Consider the following 11,318-nt stretch of genomic DNA (forward strand, 5'->3'; position numbering starts at 1 on the left):
AGATTGGACAGGTGTCATTCAGTGAAGTTCGACTCCCCTCTCCTCTAGTCCCACATATCCAGTTATGATCGGTTGGGCGTAGTGGGCCACAATACTGATTGATGCAATTCTTCCTGACAGGGAGACATCCATGAGGACTTCTGCACTGTGTGCAGGCGCAGTGGTCAGTTGCTCATGTGTGACACATGTGCACGTGTTTACCATCTGGACTGCCTCGCTCCACCTTTGAAAACCATTCCCAGGGGCATGTGGATCTGCCCCAAATGTCACGACCAGGTAACAGCAGCATCTGTCCCTGCAGTCTCAGCCACTTAGAAGCTCCCCCAGCAGTTCCCGGGCCAGTTGTAAACTAAACGCAGCTAATATAAGCTCCAGCTGAGCCACAGCCACCCCTGTTTATCCGAGCCAGTTTGTAAGAGTGCGATATTAGAAGGTGAAACCTCAGTATGAACCACTCGTGTCACCGTGTCCTAGTGCTCTCAGGAATCTCAAGAGCGTGTCTTATTGTAGGGCGTCTGAGCAACAAGACTGTTCCTAGCTTTGTGAGTTCTCCCAACAAATGTTTTGAACGGGCATGAGAAAGCGACCATGCATTTCACATCATTATTTGTACAAAATGCTTCTTGCACTGACATCTTGTTTTTTTCTTGTCCGTCTGGTCTCTGAAAGATTCTTGCGATGTGGATGTGCTCCACAGGGGCCCTATATGTGTCCCTGGGCTTTTGGTAGCTTGGTTGAAAGGGAGGACGTGTTATGTTGATATCCCTCGGTGCAATGTTTCCATAACATACAGTATGATAACCTACAGTAACCAATAATCATTTGATTCATGGCCTTGTCTCTCTGTCCTAAAATCCCTGACAACAGCGTTCAGAGCCATGATTGTATACACATCTGAAAGTTGGTGAAGATATCAGGCAACTTCAACTAAAAGTATATACAGTGCGGTCCAAAATTGTTGACACCCTTGACAAAGATGAGCAATGACGACTATAAAATAAATCATTCAAATACTGAGCTATATTTTATGTGAAAGAAAAATGGAAAGTATATTATTTTATACTAACACAATTGTTTAGAGAATGGTTTTGTTCAACAAGTAATAATGTTGTTGTTTTTTTTTTTTTTCAAAAAAGGTAGTCGTCAAAATTATTGACGCCAATAAATACTCGTGGAATTAAAGTGGTCAAAAGGTTATTATTTGGTCCCATATTCATAGGACGCAAATGACTACATCAAGCTTGTGACTACAAACTTGTTGGATGCATTTGCAGTTCATTTGGTTGTGTTTCAGATGATTTTGTGCCAAATACAAATGAATGGTAATTTAATGTATTGTGTCATTTTGGAGTCGCTTTAATTGCAAATAACAATAGAATATCTAAACACTTTTACATTAATGTGGATGCTACTGTGAATAATGAGGTGTGATGAAGTTACAGAGGGTCAGAGATCATACCCCGAAAGACATGCTCTCACCATTACCAATAACAGGGGACGTTAGCATGTGTTGGGTGTATAACCTTTGACCCTCTGTAACTTTCTCACTCATCATTATTGGCGATTTCATTCAGGATTATCCGTAATCATGGTAGCATCCACATGAATAGAAGTGTTTAGAAACATTATATTCTTATTTACAATAAAAGTGACTCCAAAATGACACTACATTATTTACCATTAATTTCTATTGGGCACAAAATTATCTGAAACAACCAAATCGAACTGCAAATGCATCCAACAAGTTTATAGAATCACATGTAATAGTAATATGGGACCAAATACTAAACCTTTGACTACTTTATTTCTAAGAATTTTTATGAGTGTCAATCATTTTGACCGACACCTTTTTTGAGAAGAAAGAAAAGTATTACTTGTTAAACAAAATCTCTTTCTCTGAGCAATTTTATTCTTATAAATGAATATAATTTCCCAATTTTGGGGGGGAGCATACATTATATAGCCCAGTATTTGAATAATACTGTATATCTCCACTCACCTGTCTCCACCAAAAACTACTGAAACACAATTTATGGTTGAATGGCTATTACAACATTATAAAAAAGAAGCAGAAGAACTAAGCCTATTGACATGGATTCAAATGTTGTTCTTTTTCTTCTTTAGATTTTGATGAAAGATGAGGCAATCCCATGGCCTGGAACCCTCGCTATCGTTCATTCCTACATTGCATATAAAGCAGGTACAGAAGGAGCTCGAACTTCAAAAAAAGCTACCTCAAATGAATTTGTGTTAATATAATGAACACTTAGTGTTGACTGTAATGGTTTCTCTGTCTTCTGGCTGACAGCTAAAGAGGAGGAGAAGCAGAAACTGGTGAAGTGGAGCTTGGAACTGAAGCAGGACAGAGAACAACTAGAACAAAGGGTCAAACAGCTGAGCCAATCCATAACAGTAAGCATCACACTGCATGACACTGAGGCTAATCCTGAAGGCATGTGAAGTCATCTCAGAAACAGTACATGAACTGGATGGTTAATTACTAATGAGTCTGTCCCTATTTCCCTCTAAAGAAATGCATGGAGAACAAGAACACTATCCTGGCCCGTCAGAGGGACATGCACAACTCCCTGGAGAAGGTCAAAGGCCTGGTGCATCTCATTCAGGGCATCAACTTCTGCCCATCCCCCGAGGTCTCGCCGCCAGCGGTCCAGACCAGCATGACAAATGGAGGAACAGACGGTGCCAGTTCTGACCACACGGGCGACACAAGTCCTGAGGATCACAAGAACATGACTGACAATAGCAGCGACGACCTGAACAACAACACAGACGGGGCGACCGAGGAGGAAGGGAAGAAAGAGGACGTTAAAGAGATGGACAACCTCAACAGCAGCAGCCTTGGCAAAACCTTAGAGCCTCCCCAGACTATAGCACCGGCCCTTGTGGATGTAGCAGAGGGGGCCAAATAACACCCACCCACCAAGTCCAGGGACAGGAACAAAGAGAGGGAAAGAAAAAGATAAAGCACCCCATGAAGTTGCCAATCGATTAACACACACCGACATATATATATATATATATATATATATATATATATATATATATATATATATATATATATATATTTTTTTTTTTTTTTGGGGTCGTTGTTATTGCAGTTGTGTATTATCGGATTGTCTGTGAGGACATACGTTATGAGTATCGGAACGAGAAATGGAAAGGGACGAAGGAGGGTGACTTATGGTACCAGTGGTATGCCAATCGAGGTCAAAGATTATTATTCAAGTCTGATGATATTGACGCTCTTACTAATAATAAGGATATTGTTAATAGTAATAAACATCACACCAATGTGTGCCTCCAATAGTCGCCATGGCGTCTCTTTGTGGGTATGGTTTCTTAGGGTGTCTTAGTCTGCAGCTTCAGGGGAGATGGATCCGAGAAGTCCAAAGACAAGACCTGCCCGCTCGCCTGAAGATCCACCACCTACACCACACCAGAAACAATTGGATCAACCAAAACACCATAACAGCCATTTGGAATTTGAAAAACTACCAGGGGACTTAGGTTTTTATTTGCTGCAGTATTTGTCAACAGTTTTGAAAATCACTACAAAGTATTGCCTGAGGGATATGATTGGTCCCAAATCACACTTTTTGTCTTACAGGAGCTCCAGCTCACCTCCATCCATCTATCCCACCTGCCCCCATTACAACCACCGAAAACTCTGACAATAAAGCTTAAAGTAACATCACAGTACAGATGATGGATCAGCATAGGGTTAGCCTCGCGTTCAAGTTGCATCCACTGTCACCTCAGTGCTGCCCGACAGACAGCCAGACAGACCGGCTACAGTGGGAGGAGCCCAGCATTCGGCTTAATTAAGATCTGTGGTCTTCGGCTGCATCACATGGACTCATTACATGCTTCATTGACATTGGAGGTGTTTTTCTTTTCAAGGTCATTTTATCATGACTTGTGTTGCATTGTCCATTGTCCATTGTTGCTGAACCTAGCATTCCTTTTTGCTTGTTGAGAATATGATTGACCAATTTGTTGAGTGATACATTCAGAGACATAGCACGAAAGCGGCTGCATCAATATGCCATTTGAATGATAGAGGCCATGTGAATGCAGCTCTAGGCATGCATGGGGATTTAGCAACTATCAGTTCAGATATTGTCTGAGAGGATTTTTTTTTGTGTCCGTTTGTTATGCCCCTGGGATCTGTTGCTGAAGGAAACTAACAATTTATTCTGGGGGAATCTGTTTATATTCAGGTCTTCCTAGTTTTCAAACATGGAGATATGCTTCTTCAAAAGTGCTTTTCTGTTTCGCATTACCTTGGTTTCGTATCAAATATATTAGAACTGGAAAATACTATGTAAATAGCTTTCTTTCTTTTTTGATGTTCCTTGCAATTGAATTATCATTCAATATGCTGAATTCATAACTGCCAAATGCTATTGTATCCAAATACAGCAGGGAAACAGTCCTATTTTCTTACATAATGTTTTTTAAGGTTTCAATTAGGAGTCCCCATTAGATAGGCACACATTTTGCATGGCCGTTCCATGCATACAAAAGAGAGTGTGGCCATGACATTGTTCCGAATGTTGTTTGGAAAAACTGTCAGGAACCCTGTAGGAAAAGCACAAACTTTTTGGCAAAAGAAACTGGAACCGAACCACATACCCTCATCCTGCCATAAACATGTCTAAAGTAAATATGAACATTTTCATTATTTATATTTTACACCACAACACTGACAAGTCACTTTTCATTTGACACTTTTGTACAGTACGTGTAGCTTTTGTTTATAATCTGCCATTTTACATGTTTAAGTCCTTAGAGTTGCAATGAAATGTCGATATATTAGTTATGAAACACTTGAGAAAGTAGGGACATTAAATGGAAATTAAGGAATAGGTTGCCAGTAAACATATCCCTTCATCGCAGCCTACTTGCTGTACTACACCCTACGGTATGGGTTCCCCTGGGGTGCCTTTTTCTAGAGAGTTTGAAGGCTTTTATATTTTCTCTTGACATGAAATGACCAACCATGTTTTAGACGGGTTAAGTTTGAAAAAATGGTTTCAAAATAATAAAGAAATCTGCATAATAATGCAATTAACTGGAAAGCACAAGAGAAGATGCGAAGCGGTTTGAATCTATAGCCAGATCAAAAGGAAAGCGTTAGTTAAAGAATAAGTAATGGCCCAGTCCAATGTCTTGTGTTGAGGCCACTCTTCCTTTTGGCCAACAGTACTTGTCATCTTATAGCAATTGCCTTAAGAAATTCTTTCTCCTTGTGAAGAAAATGTGTTCGGTGTATTGTTGGTCTTGTTTGAGTGTCACAAAAAAAATGTCTCTGAATTATGGAAATATTGTCTATTTGTGATGAACCACTTCAGGAAATCTACTTCTCTTTGCACCAAACTGAAAAGATAGGCTAAAATTGGAATCTATTGTTTTCACAAGGGGTCAGTTGCTCTTAGTCATCATGTAAGAGAGTTCTGATTTAGTTTTGACTTGACTTGCCAGTGTATGAAAAATACGGATTTGTGATTTGAACTACTATTTGAGTTTTCCCTCTACCAAGTCCCTGAAATACAAGCAATTAGCAAATATTATAAAGCACCTTTGGTTGAACACCCAACAGTGTTACATCCTTTAGTTCTCTCCTGGCTGTACTTTTGCCATCTTCACAGGGCAAGATGCAAATGGTAAAAGTGACAGCAATGATGACACACACCAGGAATGTGTGTAATTAGGGCCTGATTTCCAAGCTTTTGAATTTTTCCTGAATATTGTTAAATCATTTAAATTTGATTCTTCATCGTTTCTTTATAATCCTTTTTGGTGTATTTTATTGGACCTTTGGTGCAGAAGCTTAGACCATGTGGCTCTCGGTGCCTCAATAACGCAATAGAAACGATAAGGATCTCAGCAAATACACTCCACTCTCTGTGCTCAGCATGGTGAGCCCAACATCAAAACTACAGCTGTCAAAACCTCAACACATCTATGCCTACATATGCAAATAGATTGTATGGACATGATTATACTTATAAAAACCATTCCTACTTTTCATATATTTAGAACTGGATTTCACCCTTTCCAACCGTGGTAACACTTTACTTTAAGGTGCCTTTCATAAAATATGTATAAGTAGTTTATAGACTGTTATTTAGTAGTTTACAGATTTGAGTTCATAACCCATTATAACTAATAAGTAACACTTTATAGACCAGTGAGGAAGGGCATAGGGTACCTTAATGTAAAGTGTTATAGCAGCCTATTGAAAACTACAGCTGTACAATTAAATGTTTAATGTACTGTATACGTACCCCAATTACTCATGTAGGAAATTAAATATTCCTATCAATTAGTGACTTTTATTGGATCTTAACTTTGAAGGCAAAGTGCTGAATATTATGAGCGTAATTGTTTTTATTTTCTGATTTAGGAAGGAAAATCAGGGAGGATGTGGTATGGCCAACTCAAATATTGTGTAGTGCTTTGTGCTGTGAAAGAAAGTAAATGTCATGTTGTGGTAAAAAAAAAAAAAAATGGAAACAACATTAATATCCAAAGAATGATTTGAAAGCCTTTTTTTATTTCCCATTTATGATGTACACCAGCTAAATAATATTCACAAACGAGAGCAACCAATTAGGAAAACAATATTGAGTAGATTCTTCATCCATACCAGTGTATTACTTTGGATTCACTGCATATCTTGATTAGTTCTGAAAACAGTTGTTCTCATGCTATATCATGTCACATCGGTGGCCTTCAAGTATTCTAGTTGCATTTCATTGCCATCAATATGGAGACCCCCCTTCCTTGTAACCACTGTCCCACCTCTAACTTCATGCACTCATATCATTTGATTAATTTAGAAGGCTTTTTCTCAACGTAAAGTATTCTTCCTCTTTGTTAAGATGCATTGTAGCAAATCAAGCAAGTCAAAGGCACTAATGTGCCGAATATAGTGTAAATGGTTTATTACACAAACTGCATACTCTCTTGTAATATTTGTCAGTTGTATTTTTTCACAGTTTTTTTAAAGAAGTATTTCTTTATTTTTGACTACGGTTTTGTTACCAATCCTTTTTGTTGCCTGTGATCCACTGATTTCCTTTATCTCTTTCCTGTACTTTAGTTATTTTATGTAGCTATTTGTATGCAGTGTTTGGCAAATTCCATTGCAGTGTCAGAGTAAGTCAAGATTTTTGGAGCATTCGATCAATTTGTATTTATTTATTTGACCATTTTTAAATAAAATTACAAAGTTGTAATTGTGACTTCTCTTCTCTCTGAAAAAATATATCCTGATTTTATAAACAGCCATCAAGATTTAGTGTGTGACAGTTCTCCTTATGAACACTGTAGACACCAAAATGTCTCAAAATAACATTTTAGTTTACACTCAAGGATGTCTAATGTTTTTGTAATAATGGAGTTACCCATAATTCAATGTCAAACAGGTGGTAGTAAGAGATAATACCTCCTGGTCAAAGTGCAACTTCCAATCCATGTTCAGCTGCTTTCTTTCAAACTCCCATTGATGTTGTCAAGTGTCATATCAAAGCTGTGTGAACCCTTATGCAATTGTGCATTAACCCAAATATATAGCCATAAACACACAATGTGTATATATATATATATATAATTTCTGTGTAATGCTGTCCATTGTGTTCTTCTCCAACTTCTGTGTGCTTTTTTATAAGGAAACTAGCCACTGACCTCTCACTGTCAACTTAAAGCGTAATGCAGATGAAGATAACAGCGTTGGCTAAGTAGATCTTCAGGCCTGTGCTCAGGGGGCCCGACTGAACTGCCTTGGTCACCACTGCATGGTCTTGCTGCGGGTAAGCTTGCGGCTCAGTGCGTGCCTCATCTGGAGCATGCGTGAGCGTTTGTCCATGGCCAGTAGGTGGCGCTGGTACTCCAGGCGCACCTCTCGTACCAACTTCTCAACCGCTAACTCCACAGCCACAGAACACTCCGCCACAGACAACTCAAAGAAGCTGCACCTGAACATACACAAGAGGCTAAAGATAAGTTCTCCATTCCTCATCTCACACGGAAAACAATTGGACATTGGCAACTGGTCAATTTAATGTATGGATATGGTTGAGGGACAAATAAATGGTTTTCCAGCATGGATCATCCACCACTGGCTGATAATATTTTAATTCACTTGTGATGGCAAAAACTTTTACTACATCTTACTTCACGCATCTTCAGAATGTAGTATGATTCAGGGTTCCAAGATGATTTAGAATATAACCAAATGGAACGTCACCTCAGATCACTGGCAAGGGCCTTTCCTTCTTCTGTCCGCACCACCCTTCCATTCTCCATGTCACATTTATTCGCAACTATTACAGTAGGTATGCCTGATGAAAGAGCATAAAACAGAGTTTAGAAACCTATTAAAGGGATACAAAACTCACACAAAAGACACAAAACAGACAGAGATGAGCTTGTTTAAGATTGTATATCTTGTAAGGAATTTGAGGCGATGCACCGTCGTAAAAGTGACAATTGAGAAAAGACAACCACCACATAACGTTTGCAGTTACAATAAGCAGACCTACTGTTTTATAAACCTTGCCTCCTGGATTCACTGTACTGGTGTGTAACAGTGGATTAAGTCGTTTGTCACAGCAAAAGCAGTAAGCAGTCAAACTCCGCTTAACACAGCCTTGATAAAACCAGTTCCCCTGGTCACGAGTGATTTAATGGAATCATTATGATACATTTGACAAACATACAAAAGCAGAATACCCTTCAATGAAAGGATAGCTGGACTAGCCTATGTAAAGTAGGTTCTGTAAAAATCATGGGTGGGTCGGGTTCTAGGCTGCCCTATAGCCTCTTAGAAGATGTAACCTCTACAATAATGAGATGCCCTCCACCCCAGACTCTATTTGATTGCCCTTTCCTGGTGTTTCCACTGGTCATAATTGCTGTCTCACCTAGGGTCTGCTTGACATGATCAATAAGCCTCTTTAAGTGTGAGACAGACTCAAAACTGCTCCGGTCTGTGATGGAATACAAAATAAGGAAACCATCGCCCCATTTAATGGAACTCTCCAGAGAAGGTGCTGCAGAACCCACACACTCCTGCAGAGAGAGAGAGAGAGAGAGATAGCAAGAGATATGGGTGGGACCACAAAGGTTGAGTTTTCATTTAATGAAGAACTAAATACATCTACACACGGGTTTCATGCTCTCAAAAGTGGTCTGTTCATGGCAACATTTAGACTCTAGCAGGGACATAGCACTTTTGGGAGCATACGCCAGTTTGTTTTGTTCTCTACAATTGTTTGTTTAAATCAAGCACCAGGAACATTGTTTTTTTTTGCAGGATGTGCACATACCATGTCCTTGACCTTGCTAAGAGATGAGATGTCTGTTTACTCTTCTGTTTAATCTTTATTCAAAACTACTGACAGTAGATGGGATATTTAATCCACTCAAATGGCCTTGCGTGTTATTTTCATTGTCGCATCAGATGTTTCTTGTCCTCAGTACCATTATATTTGATCAACGTCAACATTGTTGATATTATGTCCAAGACACTTTAAGGCACCATGATTCAAGAAAACAGACTTGAAAGGAATGGTATGGGGGCCTGGTTGTTGTCTGAGCCTGAGAGTCATCTTCCTCTTTGGGTTTATAGAGGTCTGACACAAGGGCAAAGAGAAACAAATCCCCAAAGCAGTACAATATAGACTGAATTCTGAGGTCAAATTAAAGCAAAGAGCATGATGACCTCAGTCTTTGGATAGTACCTTGTTGGCTGTGTCCAATATCTCCAAATCGATGGTCTCCTTGTCGACAGTTTTCCGACACCTGTAAGTTACTTCTGTATGAGAACACCACAGACAGAATACTGTCAGCCTAATATAGTCAAGAGGCAACTTACATACGGGACAGTAAAATTAGATGCAGTATGTCTTTACCCTTTTTATGGTCATATTCTCCTATGAACCGCTTGGTGATGAATCTAACACACAGGGCTGCAGTTTAAACAAAGCAGACCATGAGCACTCAGGTATTTTAAATATTTCCCCTTGCATGTACCTCCCCACGTTAGCTAAGCCTAGGCTACTGATAGTAAATATTAGTAAATAGCATAGTAAACATCATACTAAATTAACATAGTATCAACAATTTAGAGTATTATTATTTTACATTCATTTTTGTATTGCAGATATGTCTCACATTTAGTTTTTTTTTAAAGTCAGCCCTGGATGTGCCATACAATAACACACTCAATTTAAGACATCAGTCTCCAACTTAAACATTCGTTTCAATACCTGTCTTTCCACAGTTGTCTCGTCCAAGTATCACTAACTTTGCCCGTGACATTTTTCTTGACGGTCCAGAATCGGTCATGGCTTGGATGGTGTATTAATAACAGGCTGCATTGTATCAATATCTAAAACATACAACAAGTTATTGCTCTCCGGCAAGCCTATTTCAAATTGTGTGGTCATCATGTTGGTGCTTGCGAAAAAGTTCAAATTGTGTGGCTGGCTACAACGTTATAACAACACAAATCAATTGCATGCCCCATCGACAATTTCGACCAATGAGTTATGTTGATTCGTTCTTTATAACTACTAAAACATCTATGAACGTACTTTACAAATACTCACAGCTCGTCTAAATTAGTTTAAACCTGTTTTCTTTAGCCTACAACAAGTAGTTCAAAACCAGGATTCAGTACAGTTCTGAGAACTGCTACTACGTCTGTTCATGCATATTGTTACATTTTTTAAACCGTGCAACAAACACTGGACGTCATTTTACGACTATATGAAATATTGTATATCCTTACTCACTCACTTCGCTATGTCTGGTTCTCCAATTACTCAATAAGATGTTGGGAGACAAAACATATGTTTGTTCTGCATCACTTGCTCAGGTTTTCAGCTCACTGTTCAGTCCAGCCTTTAGTTTCCCTTTTCAAAATGAAACCATTTCTTTCTTTTTTTTTAAGGCGTGCCCCTTCCAAGACTCATTAAATGTATTTGATGTATTGCTGTTGGTGGCCAAACATGCTGTTCGATGAAGACATCTTGGTCTTTACACTTAACTCAAACAAACCTTTGAAATGGCTAATGAACTTCCTATCAAACCGTTTTTGGAATTAACATTAAACTGTTTCGTTTTTTTTACATAGTTGTGCATAGTTATGCGTATCTCTGATCAGATTTTAAGAAAATGTTGGTTATAAAGAGTAAAAGAAATTAAACAGGCATGCACACATGTATTTATTGGAGCATATAAATCTTGCACACCACACCACACCCTGTACTCTTGCAGACAATTCA

The 11,318-nt window shown here is 38.9% G+C and overlaps 2 protein-coding genes across 12 annotated transcripts in view; one reads left to right on the forward strand and one right to left on the reverse strand.

Annotated features, from left to right (window-relative positions):
* LOC112249015 (PHD finger protein 21A) overlaps positions 1-3,034 on the forward strand; it is a 38,810-nt gene extending 35,776 nt beyond the window's left edge. For 5 of the 7 annotated variants that reach the window (XM_024418586.2, XM_024418588.2, XM_024418587.2 and 2 more), the window contains 4 exons: positions 121-276; positions 2,125-2,200; positions 2,309-2,412; positions 2,532-3,034. In XM_024418586.2, the coding sequence (XP_024274354.1) occupies positions 121-276; positions 2,125-2,200; positions 2,309-2,412; positions 2,532-2,930 (735 nt within the window). In that variant the 3' untranslated portion in view covers positions 2,931-3,034. The remainder of the gene's footprint in view (positions 1-120; positions 277-2,124; positions 2,201-2,308; positions 2,413-2,531) is intronic. The other 2 variants (XM_024418591.2, XM_024418589.2) reach the window with 1 other exon arrangement.
* A 3,482-nt stretch (positions 3,035-6,516) lies between these two features.
* zgc:110699 (uncharacterized protein LOC325371 homolog) lies at positions 6,517-11,089 on the reverse strand. 5 transcript variants are annotated; one of them, XM_024418594.2, is made up of 7 exons: positions 10,823-11,089; positions 10,299-10,420; positions 9,942-9,998; positions 9,771-9,844; positions 8,952-9,099; positions 8,276-8,369; positions 6,517-8,003 (listed from the first exon to the last, which is right to left on the reverse strand). In XM_024418594.2, the coding sequence occupies exons 2-7, from the start codon at positions 10,375-10,377 to the stop codon at positions 7,814-7,816; spliced, it is 642 nt and encodes a 213-aa protein (XP_024274362.1). In that variant the 5' UTR covers positions 10,378-10,420; positions 10,823-11,089; the 3' UTR covers positions 6,517-7,813. The 5 variants fall into 5 exon arrangements, with proteins under 5 accessions (XP_024274362.1, XP_024274361.1, XP_024274360.1 ...); XM_024418593.2 differs by having other exon boundaries at positions 10,827-11,085; XM_024418592.2 differs by having other exon boundaries at positions 10,831-11,081.
* Between the last annotated feature and the right edge of the window lie 229 nt (positions 11,090-11,318).

This window comes from Oncorhynchus tshawytscha, linkage group LG04, assembly GCF_018296145.1.
Source record: "Oncorhynchus tshawytscha isolate Ot180627B linkage group LG04, Otsh_v2.0, whole genome shotgun sequence".
Lineage (NCBI taxonomy): Eukaryota > Metazoa > Chordata > Actinopteri > Salmoniformes > Salmonidae > Oncorhynchus > Oncorhynchus tshawytscha.